The sequence below is a fragment of the Porites lutea genome, chromosome 3 (assembly GCF_958299795.1).
Source record: "Porites lutea chromosome 3, jaPorLute2.1, whole genome shotgun sequence".
NCBI lineage: Eukaryota > Metazoa > Cnidaria > Anthozoa > Scleractinia > Poritidae > Porites > Porites lutea.
This window is the reverse complement of record NC_133203.1, coordinates 3,826,709-3,844,561: the sequence shown is the minus strand read 5'-3', so window position 1 is coordinate 3,844,561 and position 17,853 is coordinate 3,826,709. Positions and strand designations below refer to the sequence as shown.

Below are 17,853 nucleotides of genomic sequence, written 5' to 3'. Positions count from 1 at the left end.
TCCAAAAAGTAGTTTCTTAAAAATTTTTCCCAAAATTACGATGTACTTAATGGGTAGGTTTTTTATATTTGTATGTGCATAATTCACATTTTATCTTGTTTTGTATTTTTTAGCCTGTCGAGCGTTTTTAACATGAGCCTCTGGCTCGGAAGATTGTGCAAACACTTCCCACGTCTTCGACATTAAATAAATGATTCCATACACCGTATTCACAAATGGCGGACGCGCGGGAAAAAACTGGTACCTAATCATGAAAACGAGGCGTTGGAGGATAACAAACACAAATTTCTCACTGATAGCACAGTTTTAGTCAACTTACAGAGCGGTGATTTCTTCTTTTTACAACGTTTCGGCGGACTTTTTTTACTGTAACAGGTTTCTTAGGATGTGGTCAAGTTCTAAAGTTTACTGTTGTGTTCCCCTTTGCAACCAAACGGGCCGCGTAGATCCGCAAGGAAACAGAGTGGGATTTTTTACTCTTCCGAAGGATCCAAACATTCGCCAGCAATGGCTACAGAAAATCCGAAGAGATGTTGGCCCTAACTTTTCATTAACGAAAGATACCAAGATCTGCTCGTTACATTTTCGTGAAGAAGAAATAAAAACAGGCATTTCCGGCAAAAAAATGGAATTGGTGAAGGGCACAATTCCTTCGAGGTTTGCGTGGCGTACTTCTCCACGGAAAAGACATTCGCCATTAGACAGAAGTCAAATACCTGAAAAAAGGAAGCAAATGGAGGATTTATCTACATGCAACGAGAATGGATGTGCGGCTGAAGACCTACACAGTGTACCGGTAGCTAGCACGAGCACAGTAGACAGCAGCAGTCTTTCAGAGGATGATATGGTTTCAAACAACCTCGAAACTTCTGACCATGAAATTCAAGAAGAGTCACTCGAATCATTGAAAATGCAGCTGCTACATGCCCAGAAAGAGATTGCTTGTTTAAATGAAGATTTATCAAATTTGAAATCACGCTTAGCTAAAACTGAAGCTGAACTGGTGAATTCAGAAAAGGAACTCAAACGTCTATCGCAGGAAAACAATGACCTAAAATCACGTACGTTTTGCATAAACAAAACTTAGAGACGTTCAAAGCAACGCTTTCATATCTGAATCCAGGGGAAAATGGTGAAAATATTCGATACTGGCGTTCAATTGATGTGAAAGTAGACGACGAAAGGAAAAGTCAACAAAGGGATTGTAACAAACCTGGGCGAAGAAGAACTCTTCAGCCAGAGGAAGAGTTTTTTCTGGTGTTGTGTCGATTGAGACAGGGATTTAACGAGAAACATTTAGCATTTTTATTTGGCATTTCTCAGCCGACAGTTAGCAGAATTTTTATTTCCTGGATTAACTTTATGTTTCTTCGTTTTGGCAATATAAAAATTTGGCCTAGCCGGGAGGAAATTAACAAAACTATGCCTGAAGATTTCAAAGTTAAATATCCAAACACGCGTGTCATCCTAGACTGTACAGAAATATAATGTCAAATGCCAAGCAGCCTGCTTCTTAACAGCAGATTATTTAGTTCCTACAAGAACCACACTACACTCAAAGGGCTTATTGGGATTGCCCCTTCAGGAGCAATAACATTTACAAGCCAGCTGTATACCGGCAGCATTTCAGACCGAGAAATTGTAGAAAGAAGTGGTATCCTGGACTTACCCTTCAGCGAGGGTGATGATATAATGGCAGACAAAGGTTTTACAATCGAGGACTTGCTTCCTCTGGGTGTTACATTAAATATACCTCCATTTCTTGGCCAAGCAGCTCAGATGTCGCCAGAGGATGTGGTTAAAACACAAGTAATTGCAGCATTACGTATCCATGTGGAGAGAGCTATTAATAAGATCAAAAATTTCCACATTTGGGACAGAGTAACCCCTCTATCTTTATTTCCTGTGATTAATCAAATGTGGGCAGTCTGCACCTTTTTGTGCAATGTCCAGGACCCCATTATAACTGAGTAATACGTACCAATGCCATACCTACCTATGGAAACTGAATTGCCAAAAACAAAAAGAGTGCAAGAGGCCTCATGATAATTGACTTATTTAAGAGTACTGTAATAGATAATGTGAGATCTGGAAAGTTTACTGACTTGATATATTGCTTTTGTTTTGTGAGTGCACATGTGAGTTACATTTGACATTGAAATTTAAATGGGACTTGCTGCCAGGGTGTAACAGATTAAAATTAACCTGCTTTTATTTTATGTTTACATGTAGGTGCTGCTCTTAGTTCTTTTAAACGTTAATCATGTCTGACTCACCTACACTTGGCACTTGAAATCCGAAAGTCAATTAACCCTATACAGGGAATACATAATCAGGCAAAAAAACTGACATGGAAGGAATGCTGTAAGTAGTCTATAAGGCCTCAACTATGGCAAACTTAATGAAATGTTCATAATAATAGTAAAGGAGTTTTCTCTCAAGCTCTTGCCAGTACAGCGGGTCAAAGAGGACTCTCTCGATTGATATTCCCTTTTTGGTAAAAATCACAAAATCGCACCATTCAGCACCAGTTATCCCCATTTGCCCTTGGATTTGTGCATAATAGGGATGTGTTACTTTCAATTTACAATTCCCATCAATGTTCTCACAACAAAAACTGGCATCTGAACAAGCATCCAAAGGAGTTACTAGAAACTTCGTTTCTGGACATTTAACTTCTAGTAAGCCAAATGGCTTGCTGCAACCTGCATCAAAAACTTTTCCGTCAGGTGAGCAAGCCAGTACTGGTTCCTTTTTGTACACAACCAGACCGCTTTTGAAAACCTCAACCGGGATTGATCTCTCATTCATATACTTCATATAGGCATGAACTGCTTCGGGCTCGTATTTAATTCCATGTCTCGTATGTCTTGATGTAAAGGGTTTTGGGTTCATAAGCGTGTTAGCGAAAGTCTCGTGATTTCTTTGTCTGTGAGAAATCAAGTGAAAATTCGACGCTGTAAATCTGTATTTACGTTCTGACCTCCACAACTCGCTATTCGCTTGGTCTCTCGTCGCAGCCTCTAATGCGTTGATTTCATCCTCATCGAGGTTAAACTTCTTTACAAATTCATTTTCCTCATCAGGAAGTTCACGTCGCTCACCTTCCCCTTGCTTTCGTAAGGGGAAGGAAGGAAATTGCTCTATTTGTTGATTACGAGGCATGTTACGGGGAACAGCGTCTATGTTAATAGAGACATCAAAATTTGATTCCGTAAATGATAACTGATAACTTGCATAGGAACCAACTGGGCTATTACCAAATTTAGTTTCGGTTAACACATTGTGATTGGCTGCTACGTTCGCTAGCCCCATTTTTGGATTGATACTTCTTAATGTATCTTTGAATTTTGTTTCTTCTGCTTCCTGTACTCTGTCATTTGTTCTCGCTTCATAGAGAAGACACTTTAATCCCTCTTTTTGGGTTTCATTATTGTTCGCCAGCTTTGTTTTTTTCACAACCAGATCCATAACTGGTTGGGGCACAATAGTATCTCCCCTCCCTTTTCGGTGCCATGTTTGTAGTTTTGAAGTGCAAGCTTCTTTACTATTTTGGTCCGCGTCATCATGCAAGTCGAGCGTGCTTTTGCTTTCGTACAGAGAATATTTGCACATTTTAAGCATCAGGGCTAAAGCATGGTTACAATAACCTGTTTTCCCCGCCACGCAAGAACATGTTGACTGAACAACTTCACCTTTTATAATACACAATGCCAGCTGAATGTTATGTGGGGCATCGTTTTTTCTGAAGGAATGGTGACACTTGCAGCGAAAATAGAAATGTTTATCGTCACTGGTACATTCAATGTTTTTAAGGTATTCGTCTTCCAAAAATGTCTTTCCCTTTCTCCAGCTTGTCGGGACGGAATGATTAGTGCTTCCCAAGCGCTTTCCGCTGTTAGAGATGAAACGATCCATCTCAGCTTTCGTAAAAAGTGGCATTTTTTCTAAATTAATTCCCCAGCCATGCTGAGGAAAACTAAAATTATTAGCAGTCGAAAACGTGATAACAGAGCTTGTGGTAGTGTTTGTGGCGGTGTTTGTTGCAGCCGATTCATTTTGCTTTGCGAGTTTTCGTTTCGTGTAAATTAAATCCGGGTCTGGGTCGACAAGAAAACCATCCTTACCCTGATTAATGTATTCTTCAACTCTAAAAATGTAAGAAACATATAATATAAAAAGATAAGCTTTAATTTAGAGTGAAAAAGCGACAATTCAACAATCGAAAATGATGATGGTGGTTTCATACCGCTTTACGAGTTGAGCTTTTGTGCGAAGTCCTTTTGCTGGATCGTTTCTACATTTAAGCCAAAACCGTAATTCTTCATTTTTCAGCTGTGCTGGATTTCTTCCAGCTAAAGATGACCCGGGAATATCTTCTTCGTTAAGGAAAACGGACATGTTTACCTATAACTTCTTCTATGATCTGTAAGTGTTATCCTCCAACGCCTCGTTTCCACGTTTGGCCGATCACTCGTCCCAGGACAGCCGCCATTTGTGAATACGGTGTATTCCATTCCAATATTTGTACCGACGCTGTTTAACTGCGTACGAATGGTTTCCCATGCCTGTGGCTTTTTTTGTCACTTTCGAAGAAAACGGCGCCAAGACAACTGCCTTGTTGTCTCTTACTAGCTGAGCAAGAAGCAACTTTTGTTCTTCAGATAACATGCTTGAAAAAGAACTTATTTAGCCAAGGAAACACATCGAAAAACTTATGTCCATGAGCTACTGCAACGTGTTTATCACTACAAGTGCGTTGAGTACAGAATTTACACGTGTAATCTACACTTGTAGTCTGACCCGTGCTACAAGAGTTAATTCCGGCGTCAAAATTTCCTTTATTAAATCCGTGTATTCACAAGTGGGACTTAACATATACAGTGTACAATTGGAAAACATACAAGTGTAAAAGTTTTATTGAATTGACCCCTGGTCAAACTTTTAAGCCAACAACTCTTAACATTTCTTTAAGTTTACGGATACTTGATTTTTCGTCCTGTGCGAAGGGTAGCGTAACAATGTTGGATCCAATTGCACAGCGCTTCCGACATTGTTTGGGCCACTCACATGGTTTGCTGACAAAGTCCTATTGGTTGTATTCTTCCGACGTTGCACTGCAGGTCCCAACATTGTTGGGAGTTGTTGCATCCGTTTGCACACCAGTGCCAACACGGACGCAACAACTCCCAACATTGTTGGCCCAACAATGTTGGGAGTTGTTGCGTCCGTTTGCATGTAGCTTTAGTGTGTCTGTAGCCTGTACACAGACGTTGTTTTATTTTTCTTTTCGTTCTTTTGGAAAACATCGGCGAGCTCGCGAGGGAAGCGAGCGCACGAGAACGAGCACGGAGCGCGTGAAAGAAAAATGAAGAACTATTTTCAATTTTCTTCTTCACCCACCCCTACCCGTTTGCGCTGGCGGTCAATAAATCCCCCGTGGTTTATATTTTATCACCCGCCGCGCTCGACGGAATTTGAAGAGAAAATAGAGGGCCTGTGAAGAGGCTAGTGTGTCTGCATATAACATCTTGTTTGCGGTGTTGGTGTACCCGTAACCTCGATGCCAGTGAAATGACCTGTAGTTCAAAGAACAAAAATGAATCGCACTTCATCTGTATTTTAAAATTTCGTTCCAGCGATGAGCATAAAGAACTTCATGTTGGCGATGATGACCAAATGACAGTCTCAGTGACGGTGATAAACAAAGCGCAAGACGCAGCCTACTCTGGAAAGGTCATCGTGACCTTCCCTTCCATAATTTATTATGCAAGCAGTGGTCAGGTTAGTTGACGCACCAAAGTGCTGTTGAGACTCGCAACTGTGTGGTCTCAACTCTTTCACTTTCTTTGCTGTCATTGTACGACTACGACGTGAAACCACCAAATTTCATGTTTTCTGCGGGACGTGGACACAAGACAGCGATTTTCTAATTCCTTTTTAAACTTAGATACAGTCCTTTAGAATTCAACTCCAGAAAAATTCACCAACATTTGAAAATTTGAACAACATCGAATAAGGGCAATGAATTTTGAAACAGCGCGAGTTCACTTTTTAAAAGACGTTTTTCCCACCGTCCTCGACGTCGTCGTTGCTTATGGCTCCCAATTATCATGACCAGCGTCAACGTCATTTCCATCATCAACATATCCCGGTTCTCAACGGCATTTGCAGCAGCATCATTTACACGTCACGTCATCATGTCTATCACATACGTCATCATTAGTTTTATCATCATCGTCCTCGTCATTAACATCAGCATCATCATCATCATCATCATCATCATCATCGTCGTCGTCCAATTTAAATTAGTCACTTTTGAGAAGGCCCCTGGGACTTCAACCACCCTTCCCAATCCTTGAGTGAATAACATGGTTCGCAAACATTTTTATCTTAGGATGTGCGCTGTTCAAAAGTACAAGAAGATGAACGATCAGTCAATGCTGATGAAACAAAAGTTGACTGCCGTCTCCCAAACCCCCTCCACAAAAACTCTAAAGTAAGTTTCTTCTCTGTTGTTCATTGTCACAAACGTTGAAATGAGTGAGTACCTGAGGCAAACTTGCGGTATAGTTCTGTCGCGTGCGTTGAGTTAGACCTAACGATAAGCTTGCAAAACGAATCGTATCGTCTTATACGAACGCGCCCCTGGCGGCTTAAGACAGTTGCGAGTTTTATTTTTGACCCGCTGCATGCGAAAGCTCCAACGTCCAAATCGGTAGCCTGAGAAAACAGCCGAGATTTCGCGACGCGATCAATGATTTCCTCGTGAAATGACGTCTGGGACAACTGCTGCGGAAATTCCATACTGATGACGTTTCTCCACCCAGATCTCAGTGGGTAGTGCGTCTGACTGGTTGCGCCGCAATGAAATTCTCTCTAGCCAATAAGAAGAAGTGACATCTTATCCGTTTGGAATTGCTGCGCTTGTTCCTCTGACGTAATTTCGCGGGGAAGATGAACCAGTACTGTGGTGGCATCGCGAAATGTCGGTTGTCTTCTTAATATGTTTGTTTATATCTTCTCAGGCCACCGAATCGGCCATCAAGCCATTTTACAAAGTGTGATTCATTTGAAACAAGAGCGTTTTAACGGTAGTTATTTTTTTTTCCATTCCTTAACAGTTCGATATCAAATTTGACACGACTCGAGTGACAGGAAACGTAAGCGAACTTGCCATCCATCTTGAAGCAACAAGGTGAAAATATGTTTGTTTATGTCTATATGAAACTAAATAAAAGGATAGCTGTTACGTCAGAAAGTTTGGATCTTGTGTACTACATCGCGGTCGACAATGATTGTTACTATATTGAATGAGGATGGACAAGCCTGTCAAGTGTCGAGTCAAAGAGGAGGGAATATCTATCATCATATCGACCGATACTCTGATCAATAACGAACCGTAGTCGACGGATGTGTCCAGTGAGATGTCGTTTGTATGAATACGAATTCACCCAATTCCTATACTCTGCCGAAACACAACCTGTTTTGAGGATCAGTCGGACAGGAGACCGAAAAAATAAACAATGTAAAATAAAACAAACAAACAATGCTGCTTTGATGCGAAAACAAGGATCGATATAATGGAGTGATTATTGAGCAATTTATTATTAGATGAGGCTCAGTATGGTCTGAAGAATTATTGAGATCCACGAGGCCGTCATTTCGTCTTCGCAAGACATGTGAGATTTTCCACCATTTTCTCCAGCACCAGCAAAACAAATGAGCTAATGCAAACCCTTCCCCAGGGCCTCGGTGCCATCACTTTTCTGGTGACATCCTGCATTATTGACGTCATTCTACTGGATGTCGCAAACCTCTTCCAAATTTGGTCAACGCTCGCTGGTTTTGAAGAATTGGCCATAGGATTTGAGCCAATCATAAAACGGAGAAATATTTTGACAGAAAAATAGTATTTGTTCTCATAGAAGAGTAATGGTTTAGATAAAACCGAACGAATCAAATTTGATCTTTGTGAGTAATGTTTGTTTTTATTATTGTCGAACAGTCCCAGTAAAGATCCTGATCCATCTGATAACAAATATACCGTCAAAGTTGCCGTCAAATTCGAGGCAGATCTCAGCGTCGAAGGGTAAGCTAGACAGTATTTGAAACATTTTATCACTCAAAGCAACTTATCACAGGTTAACCTCCTTGATAAGAAAACCCAAGGGACAGAACCAAGTGTAAGCATCAGAGAGAGGTAGGGATTGTATGAAGTTTGGAACTAAGAGAAGAGCCTGCAATAAAGTTGTGTCTGTATTATGAAGATGTCTGTGCCCAGAGATGGACATAGACGACGGGGACAGTGTTTTAATTCTGAAAAGCTTTTTACGCTGAAAGAAATATTTGGTAAATTGTGGCAGTCTGTTGGTTTTATTTAACCCTTTCACTGCCAAATGTGGCCAAAGGCAAGTTTCGACCAAATTTCCAAATTTCATTTTCCAAAATTGTGAGAAACAAATAACATTATGTGAAAGTACAGGTAGAGAGCTCTCATTTGAATTGTCACATCATAGGGTTTCGTCCACAGACTCAAAAGTTAGAGTCACCTTACAAAACTCCATCAAACACTCTGGCAGTGAAAGGGTTAAAAGGTCACTTTTAAATAAAACCAATTATAGTTATAACCGCCCTCACCTGTGTAACATGGAACTTTACACAGAGGAAAATGTCAATTGGTGTCCTAACCAATGCGACTACCGAAGTATTCGTCGGGGTCGTTTATAACAACATTTTTTTTGACATGTGTATTTCAGACGCGTTGCGGACCTATTCAGTGGAAGGTTCTAGAGTGATCTTGTGGTTTTAAACTTTTTCAGATTGTCTATACCGGATCAAGTGGCGTACTCTGAAAAAACAATTGAGGTGAAAAACCTCATCGATGTTGGACCTTCTGTGAAGAAAGTCATAACGGTAGGTAAAGGATTCTGTTGTAGGGCATGCTGCGGACAATAGAGATCTTTAGATCGAGGTTTTACGGCATTTCCCGCGAATCGCGAACGTCAATAACATTAAGTCATGTGACCAGGGCCTTGCCGTCAGGCTTGCGGTTTGAGGTTCACGTTTGGACGACTAGACCACGCTAAGTGACCAGGTGAATGATTTACCGGGAGTTTTTTTGCACCCTAAAACATCACAAGTCCACGTTTGAGAGGAAATGCTGCTTTTTTAGAACTCTTTCGCTGATTAATTATTAAATTCTTTTATGAAGACAATTTCTCAGCTAAAATAGAAGTGAGTGGATGAATGAAAACAAACGTGGCAGCCGCGAGCTACCACCCGCGAATCTAAGTCCCAAGTATGGGCAGACGGGTATTGTGAAATCGCTAACCGCAAACCGCGGTTTGCCGTTTGAAGTAAACCTTGGTTTTCACTAGCGCATAAGCATAAGCACAAGCACATGTGTATTGCAAGTGAAAACTGGGTCGACATAAGCATAAGCACAAGAAAAACGGACAGGTTCGTTCTTCTTGTGCTTGTGCTTATGCTTATGTCGTAGCTTTGACTTGTGAAAACTGGGTCGACATAGGTACAAGCATAAGCACAACGCTGTGGACCATTCATAGGTCATTTTGATCCAGACCTCATGCGAACATATCAAAAGCAATATGGCGAACAAAGCGTCCGCCATCTTGTTTACCATCGGGTTGAGGATAGCTGGTATCGAGAATTGAGTCAAATATGCCATTCTGCGCGTGCGTATGTCCTTATGCTTATGCTTATGCGCTGGTGAAAAACCAGACTATGACCAAACCTCGATCTTAAGGTCTCCAATTCATTTGGAGATAGACACTCAACCCTTTAAGTCCCGATAGTGACCAACATCAATTTTCTCCTAACAATATCCATATGTTGCTAAGAGAAATGACTATGAGAGTTAATAAAATGATCACCAAAGAAAAAATGTTTTGATCTGTTGTCAAACTATCTCAACTATTTTTAAGGAAATGTATGAAGGTCAGTATTGAGAATTTATATGTGGATATCGGGGCTTAAAGGGTTAACACCCTTTAACCCAGGAGTCATGTTATCAGTAGGTGGAACATGAGTATAGGGATCAATTCAGGTTTCTGGGAAACTGCCCACCTACCCCTCCCCTAAGGTAACATTAACACTTACTTCTCACTTAGGGCAAAATGATGGCTTAGGGGAAGGGTAGGTGGGCAGTTTCCCAGAAAAAAATTGATCCGAGTGCAGCCTTGAATGTTGACAATGACAGACGCCTCGACAACCTCTGCTTACGTCATCGTCAGAATCAAAGAGAGACAAAGACTTAAGTTGCTAACTCCATTCTAAAGATTAGAGTCCAGCATTTATGTTTGCCTCAGATACGCACGTCCGCATTACATGGTGTGTCCGATTCAAGGCAGCTGACTTGCTTTGTTCATTCCGTCTTGTTTCTAGGTCAAAAATAACGGCCCCAGTCCAGTTGATTATGCTGAGGTCACGATCCTGGTTCCAATCAAAAATAAAACCCTAGAAGCACCAAACTATGTTCTTTACTTGGTGGATCTTCAGGTGAAATAATTAGTGAAAATCTTGCTGTTGGCTGTTGCAATTGGCTGAAAATCTGGCGCCACTTTGTTTTAACCAATCAGGGGTCAGACCAAAACCAATCATAGTGCTTTCCCGCGCTTTGTAATTTTCCTTCACGCGCCGACTAAATAATTTACCTCTCTGCGTTGTGATTGGCTAGAGTAAGTTGGTGTGTATGACACTTGATTAAAACTACTCTCATTTACAGCAAACATAAGAATTAAGCACTGCTAAAATTAGGATGCATGAGTAAATCTTTTTGTTTCTTGGCCCGTTTTTAGAAAACGACATTGTAATGATATTTCTTGCTTTTCTTTTAACTTAGGTTCTTGAAAATGCGGGTAGATGTAACGTCAAGACCAATCCTCTTAATCTGAAGGTTGGTATGTTAATTATTGGAAGTTGGTGTATTATAAGTGTTTGGAGGGGAGCAAACACTCCTATTGGTGAAAATAGAGAGAGTGTTACTTCAGAGTAGTGTGTGTTTGTGAGGGTTGGGTGAGCGGGGAGTTTAGTATGACACTGTTTCTAATTTCGAATTGGGGACTCAAGTGTTAAGAAGTTGTCTTACGTCTCATTTCACCATATTTAGGATGGAAATAACTCCACTTTACCTAACCAAGGTCAGTCTGTATCTTCAGGGGGAAAACCGGCAGCCATAACTGAGGAACTGGTAACAAATTTTGCGTTGTCTATCTAGTCTCTTACGCAGCCGTTTTTTGGATTACCTATATCAATGCTCCTCCTCCGTTAGCGGGAAAGAGCATTGTGAGTTTCATTCATTCACTCATACATTCATTCATTCATTCATTCATTCATTCATTCATTCATTCATTCATTCATTCATTCATTCATTCATTCATTCATTCATTCATTCATTCATTCATTCATTCATTCATTCATTCATTCATTCATTCATTCATTCATTCATTCATTCATTCATTCATTCATTCATTCATTCATTCATTCATTCATTCATTCATTCATTCATTCATTCATTCATTCATTCATTCATTCATTCATTCATTCATTCATTCATTCATTCATTCATTCATTCATTCATTCATTCATTCATTCATTCATTCATTCATTCATTCATTCATTCATTCATTCATTCATTCATTCATTCATTCATTCATTCATTCATTCATTCATTCATTCATTCATTCATGCATCATGCATGCATGCATGCATGCATTTTTGCCATTAACTAGAAATACAATGACAGTATACAGAAATTTATAATACATTACAGATAATATACAATATTCTAACAAAATTATTTACAAGAATGTATAAAGTGGTAATGGCAAGGAAGCCTATATAGAAGCCGGGGGCATACAAACTATAGGCTTCCTGGAACTATAGGGTAAACCATGCAAGTTAAGGGTACTGAATGAAAATTTGGAAAAAAAACAAAGAAAAGAAAAGAAGAGAAGAGAAAAAAGTTAAATCATACTTAAGGGCCTGCATTGGAATCCTTTAATAGACATTATGTATCAGTATGGCGAAGTAAGACTTATTTCAAATGTGTCGACTCTAATGCATATGGGCAAGAACAGTAGATTTTCCTTATTAGCATTAACCCTTTAAGCCCCAATATCCACATACAAATTCTCCAAACTGATCTCCATACATTTCCTTGAAGAATTATTTGAGAGAATTTGGTAAAAGATCAAATATTTTTCTCTTTGTGATCATTCTGTTAATTCTCATAGACTTTGCTCATGATAGTCTATGGATATCGTTAGGAGAAAATTGATCTTGAGCACTATTGGGACTTGAAGGGTTAAATTCGACACATATACAGCTATTTCGAGGAAAGTTGTGGGAAAAAATGTGCAAGCGACAATCCCGAAAGGTAACATGGGATATGATCAATGCACTGTTCCTGACACTATAGCTGTCGAACCTACTTTTTTTGCTTTCTTTTAGCACTCGTAAACATACGGTCCATGGCCTCGTGTCATTCTCTCAAACTTCTTTGAAAAACAGTGATTTCAAAACCACCCACAATACCTTTCGGGGATTGTCGCGTGCACTGTTTCCGACAACCTTTCTCGAAATAGCTGCATCTGAAATGATAATAATGACCACGAAACGAAATAAACAACATGGATCGAAATCAACCAATCACAACCTACAGACGTGACCTTTTGAATCCGCTGAAGAGTGCCGATTTTTCCTGAGAGGTCCGTTAGAGTGTGTGACGGAGGCGAAAAGCGTAAACGTAAATTATAATTTTGACTTGAGATCGCATTTTATTTCAAAGCGCGGCAATGTTAGCAAAGAAATTGCTGGTAGATGACAAAATACCAGCTTGTGTCAAACAAATATTGTCTCCTGGGTGTCATATGTAAAGTTTCGAATACACAAAACATTGTCTTTTGAAACATTTTGGTTTCTAGAAAAACGTTTACTATCATTATTTACATTTTGCGTGTTGTGCTTCGAGTAACTTAGTGTTTTTTTATGAGCTGCTGATTGGCCCACAACCAACTTTCTTGGAATTATATTGTTATTTTCCTGCAATCCGATTGGTCAACTTTGACTTAGTGGCCCCCGTAACAGTAGTCGCACTGTAACATCCTCTCACGACTTCAAAATCATCTAGCTAATCTGGCATCGATTCACATTTCATGGGGTGTCAGTAAAACTCGGGGTCGGGGCTGGGGTCGGGGTCTATCGTTTTGCCGTTTTAGGGTAGGGTTGAGGTTAGGGTTTGGGTAAGGGTTAGTGTCAACCCTAACCCTAACCCTAAAACAGCATTCTTTAAAAAACAAGATAGACTTCGACCCCGCGTTTCACTGACACCCCGTTTCACGCCCTTTCACTGCTTTTAATTTCGAATGCCAGTCACAGTAACCACTCTTGAATTTGCTTCTTTGTTGTCGTTTCGACCTGTAACTTACGTTAGTTTTTTTCCTCAGCCATGCGAATATGACAGTTCCTTGACGTGCCTCGAGATTCCCTGTTATTTGGAAAGAATGAAAAGAGGCGACCAAGTCCAAATTCAAGTGACATCCCGAGTCTGGGAGAGTACCCTTGTTAAGGTACTTGTTATGAAAATAAAATGACTCGCCCCATGATCCCCATGATAGGGAATCCAAAACAGTATTGGATTCTAGATTCCAGGCCGTAAGCCACGGATTCTTTGCCGGTGTTTTTTGGATTCCGGATTCCTCAAACAAAAATTTCTGTAATCCGGAGTCCCTGACACTTTGCAAAAATTAGAGTTGTTAAGCTAAAAATTGGCTTGCTATACTGTGGTTTCTTTTTGTTCTTACCTATTTTGGGTTTTAATGTGAGCCACAGCTGCATTTGTGGACAGAGAAAACTCCATTCTATATTACAAACGCGCTCCTTTACCTTTCGAACGTCATTGGTGTGGACGGGCGGTCGGTCGGTCGGTCGGTCGGACGTACGGTCACGTGGTTACCAAAATTCTTGGATGGGTAGATTACCACATTTATTAGGTATGGGGCTACGCTTGCGCGCGTGTAGAGCTCCGCTATTAGAATGTGCATTAAACATAGCTTTCAGAAACGCACACGCTCTTGCTTATAATTAATGTGGGTTTAATACTTTTGCTCTTTTTATTTATGATTATTTTGTAGGCCAAGGTTGATTCGGTCAACATAACAACCACCGCTAAAGTCACGCCATCATCTTCTGTTCCTGAGATGAAAAAAGACAACAACGTGCATAAGGTTGGAAGTCCCGCGCGCGTGACACGAATACTCAGTATTGCGTGACAAACTGAAAACAAGTCTGCGTAGAATACTAGCACGCATTTGAAAGGTTTCCCTTTGAATGACAGTCAAAAATGAGATTAAAAAGAGACGAGATTATGCAGAGATGGAACCACTCAATATTTTACATTTATTTGATCCTCACTATTTGCAATTTATTCAGATCTTCACAGCAAGCATGTGTGACAGGGTAGACTAGAAAGGGGGATTGGGGAGAGAGGCCAAAGGACCTTCTCTTTTTTCCCGTCCTGTCTTCTTCTCTTCTTTCTGTGTCTGCCGCCCAGGATATCCATAGTTTGCGTCTTTTGACTAAGTGAGAGCTTGCTTGCAGCCAATCTCGTTTCCAGAGGCCGCGATCCTTTCGTACAGCGACGGGTTGCCCCATACGCTGGACAAAAGTAACGGAGGCTCTGGGGACGAGATTGGTTCGCAGGTAACTCGCAGGTTATATGTTAAGATTTCTTAACCTAGAACATTTTTTCATTTGCATATTTCTTGGACGTTTTAGCTGAATAGGAAGCTTAAGCAAAGGCGTTTTTGAGTGACCGGAAGTGGATGTTTTGCATTCTTGGGGAGTGGTTTTGCCCACATTTTCAGGCATATTGTCTCCATAAGTGTAAAGACACTTCGCAATACACATTTGATAGCCTCAAGGCATATTAAAAGGTAGCCGAGGGAGAGAAGCGATGACCGGAAATGCGTCTGCTGTTCGCAGGCTAATTAAAAGGGGGAACAGGCTTTACTACCGGAACACGTGCATCGCTCAAAAACGGCTTGAACTGCAACACCACAAAAATGGTTTGCTCCAATTGCTCATTCATTTGAATTGTCTCAATACACACACCAAACGTTTCTGCCAAATTGGTGATTTTCAAATGTTGTTTTAAAATCCTTGAGTTTTTTATTTTTATTCTAAGAACGGTTTCTTTTGCTGTTGTACAGATCCAGCTTGTAGCTAAACTAGCAAGCCATGTTACCGAAAAAGGAACCGCTGTTTGGATCTATATTGTGTCAGTTCTCGGAGGCCTTGCTCTTTTGGCCCTTGTAGGACTTGCCCTTCATAAGGTAGGTGCTCATTATTCTAGAGAAACAGTGAGGTTGAAAGCAAAGGGGATGCAGGGCCGAGAGAGGGGATGCTTCTGTCAATTTGGGACAGAAGAGTTGTATCTGTTGGGTGAACACGGAAAAAGTCGCTTGTTCTAAATGCTTTTAGCCGGCGAATACAGCCCTTTCTCCTTGCTCGTCGCTGCTGGGGATGTTTCGCCAGGAGGAACGTCTGCGCCTAAGCGACAGAAATTCCATACTGATGACGTAAAATCTGTCCGGAATCTGGTCAGGAGCTCTGATTGGTCGAAACAGTAGTTGTATTGTTTTAGCTATTGTTTACGAATGACAGACAAAAGACAACAGGCCACAAAGGTGGAGTTCGTAAACGTGATAACATGAGATTAGGCTCTATTTTCGTTTCTCTTTGGGACTACGTAAGAGAGAATGTATGAGAACTGCTAAAATTGGGCCTGATCTCAGGTTGTAAAAGTGATGAATCTACTACAAAACAGTCAATAGTCGTGGAATATATGTTGTGGTTCAATTTTATCCTTGGTTTAAGTTTTATTTCCCTTTGTTTTGGGGTATGGTAATGTATGATAATGAGTTTAAAACAAGGGGAAATAAAATTTTTAGCCTGCGAAAACATCCGTTTCTCCTCGCTGTTCGCCGCTGGGACGTCGACGACGAGCGTGGAGAAACGGATGTTTTCGCAGGCTGTAAAATTTTAAACCAAGTATAAAATTGAACCATAACATATTCCTCTTTAAAAAGTGAGTTTTGGTGGAGCTCGTTCGCAGTGAAACACAAAACTTTACCATAATCGACCAGCAGAAACATAAAATCAAACAAATTTACCTTTGTAACCCCATTACTACAGGATTTACTATGTAAACATTGATTTACGTCATCAGTATGGAATTTCTGTCGCTGAGGCACTTTCTCCTGGCAAAACGTCCCAAGCGGCGAGGAGCAAGGAGAAACGGCTGTATTCGCATGCTAAATTGCTTTTTTCTTAATGCTAAATGCATTTACGAGCCTTGTTCGTGTTCTAAAAAAGTTGATAAATTGGATATTGCTTTCAAATTAGTCCAAATACAAAGTAAATTGCTCGAAAAACAGAAGAGTTTGTGACGCGTGACTGCTTCGCAATCACAACCGGATATTAAAACTGTCAAATTTTCCCGCTCCGGGATACAATTTTCTTAGTTATATCTCGCTTCAATGAGATCGCCCTGAACTGAAACTTCGCATACAACGTTAAGTACTGGCTAGCTTCAAGCTGGTTGAAACTCACACGATTCTGAGATGGTCACGTTAGCCTCCGGTATAGCCTGTTCCAGGCGTTCAGATAGTAGAGCGCGGGAGAAAAATTCAGTTCAATTCAATTCTCCCCTGTTTTCCTCGCTCCCGACTTACCGCTGCGCTCAACTATCTGAACGCCTGGAACAGGCTGCCTCTGGTACCACCTTAAGGAGTGTTGTTTTGTTTGACAGTGTGGCTTCTTCAAACGGAATCGTGTGGAAAAGCCAGAGCATACAGAAGAGGAGTTAGAGCCCATGAGGGCGGGACCATCTACAGCGTAGAACATATGGAAAGAAAGCCTTGAACAAGAGAGGAGCCCTGGATCATTTCGATCCCAGATCAGGCCAGAGCAGAAAGTCAAGAAAATTTTCCAAAATATATTTTTTAAAATTCTACTTAACAATTGATACCATATGAAAGTACTGTCAAAGTGGATTAATTTGAATCGCGACACTACAGGACTGCACCTACAGTCTCAAAAGTTAAAAGAAAAAATTGATCGTGACATATGTCACAAAGTCTACTTAACCAGAACTTCAGTAGGTCGCGTTGCTTTTATCTTCGTTGCTTTTTTTGATAAAATCTTCTTTTACGTACTGCGCGCATTGAAATGAAAAACAAAAACGAAAACGTTTCCGGCCAGATGGAAGCAGTGGTTTGTTTTTTTTTAATTATTATTTTTTTCACTTCACCACGGTACGTAAGAGAAGATTTTATCACGAGAAAGGAAAATTAAAACAAGAACTATAAAATAATGTCACTTATGACCGCTCAATCTCAGAATTTCAAGGTTGGTAGGTGGCAAGAGAGAATAAGCTCCATTATAGACTACCAGTAGTCCCCCATTTTTCCTCAGAGATAGTAGAGCGAGCGAAACGCGAGCGCGCGTGAAAATCGCCCCACACGGGAAAAGGCGACACGCGGCCGCCGGGTGTCGCCTTTTCTCGCGTGGGGTGATTTTCACGCGCGCTCGCGTTTCGCTCGCTCTACTATCCTTGAGGAAAAATGGGGGACTACTCGTAGTCTAGCTCCATCACGTTTGAACATATTTGAGAGTAACAATTATTAAGAGTATTTAACGTATAAAGGCACATTGAAAGTTTCAACTTGGGTTTCACGGCAAGTTACGAGTTAATAAGGACCATAATTTCAGTTTGGATTTGATATTTTTGGAATTGCTCCTGAGCATCAGCAATTGTTTTCGCTAGTT

At 40.6% G+C, this 17,853-nt stretch overlaps 2 protein-coding genes across 3 annotated transcripts in view; one reads left to right on the top strand and one right to left on the bottom strand.

The window, feature by feature from the left end:
• LOC140930222 (integrin alpha-8-like) overlaps window positions 1-17,198 on the top strand; it is a 38,210-nt gene extending 21,012 nt beyond the window's left edge. For both annotated transcript variants that reach the window (XM_073379887.1, XM_073379886.1), the window contains 12 exons: window positions 5,640-5,784; window positions 6,398-6,499; window positions 7,125-7,198; window positions 8,009-8,092; window positions 8,823-8,916; window positions 10,408-10,521; window positions 10,865-10,918; window positions 11,132-11,212; window positions 13,470-13,592; window positions 14,157-14,249; window positions 15,234-15,356; window positions 16,835-17,198. In XM_073379887.1, the coding sequence (XP_073235988.1) occupies window positions 5,640-5,784; window positions 6,398-6,499; window positions 7,125-7,198; window positions 8,009-8,092; window positions 8,823-8,916; window positions 10,408-10,521; window positions 10,865-10,918; window positions 11,132-11,212; window positions 13,470-13,592; window positions 14,157-14,249; window positions 15,234-15,356; window positions 16,835-16,924 (1,177 nt within the window). In that variant the 3' untranslated portion in view covers window positions 16,925-17,198. The remainder of the gene's footprint in view (window positions 1-5,639; window positions 5,785-6,397; window positions 6,500-7,124; window positions 7,199-8,008; window positions 8,093-8,822; window positions 8,917-10,407; window positions 10,522-10,864; window positions 10,919-11,131; window positions 11,213-13,469; window positions 13,593-14,156; window positions 14,250-15,233; window positions 15,357-16,834) is intronic.
• On the bottom strand, window positions 2,074-4,488 carry LOC140929283 (uncharacterized). Its single transcript, XM_073379088.1, has 2 exons — window positions 4,250-4,488; window positions 2,074-4,150 (listed from the first exon to the last, which is right to left on the bottom strand). The coding sequence occupies exons 1-2, from the start codon at window positions 4,399-4,401 to the stop codon at window positions 2,374-2,376; spliced, it is 1,929 nt and encodes a 642-aa protein (XP_073235189.1). The 5' UTR covers window positions 4,402-4,488; the 3' UTR covers window positions 2,074-2,373.
• Window positions 17,199-17,853: the final 655 nt, after the last annotated feature.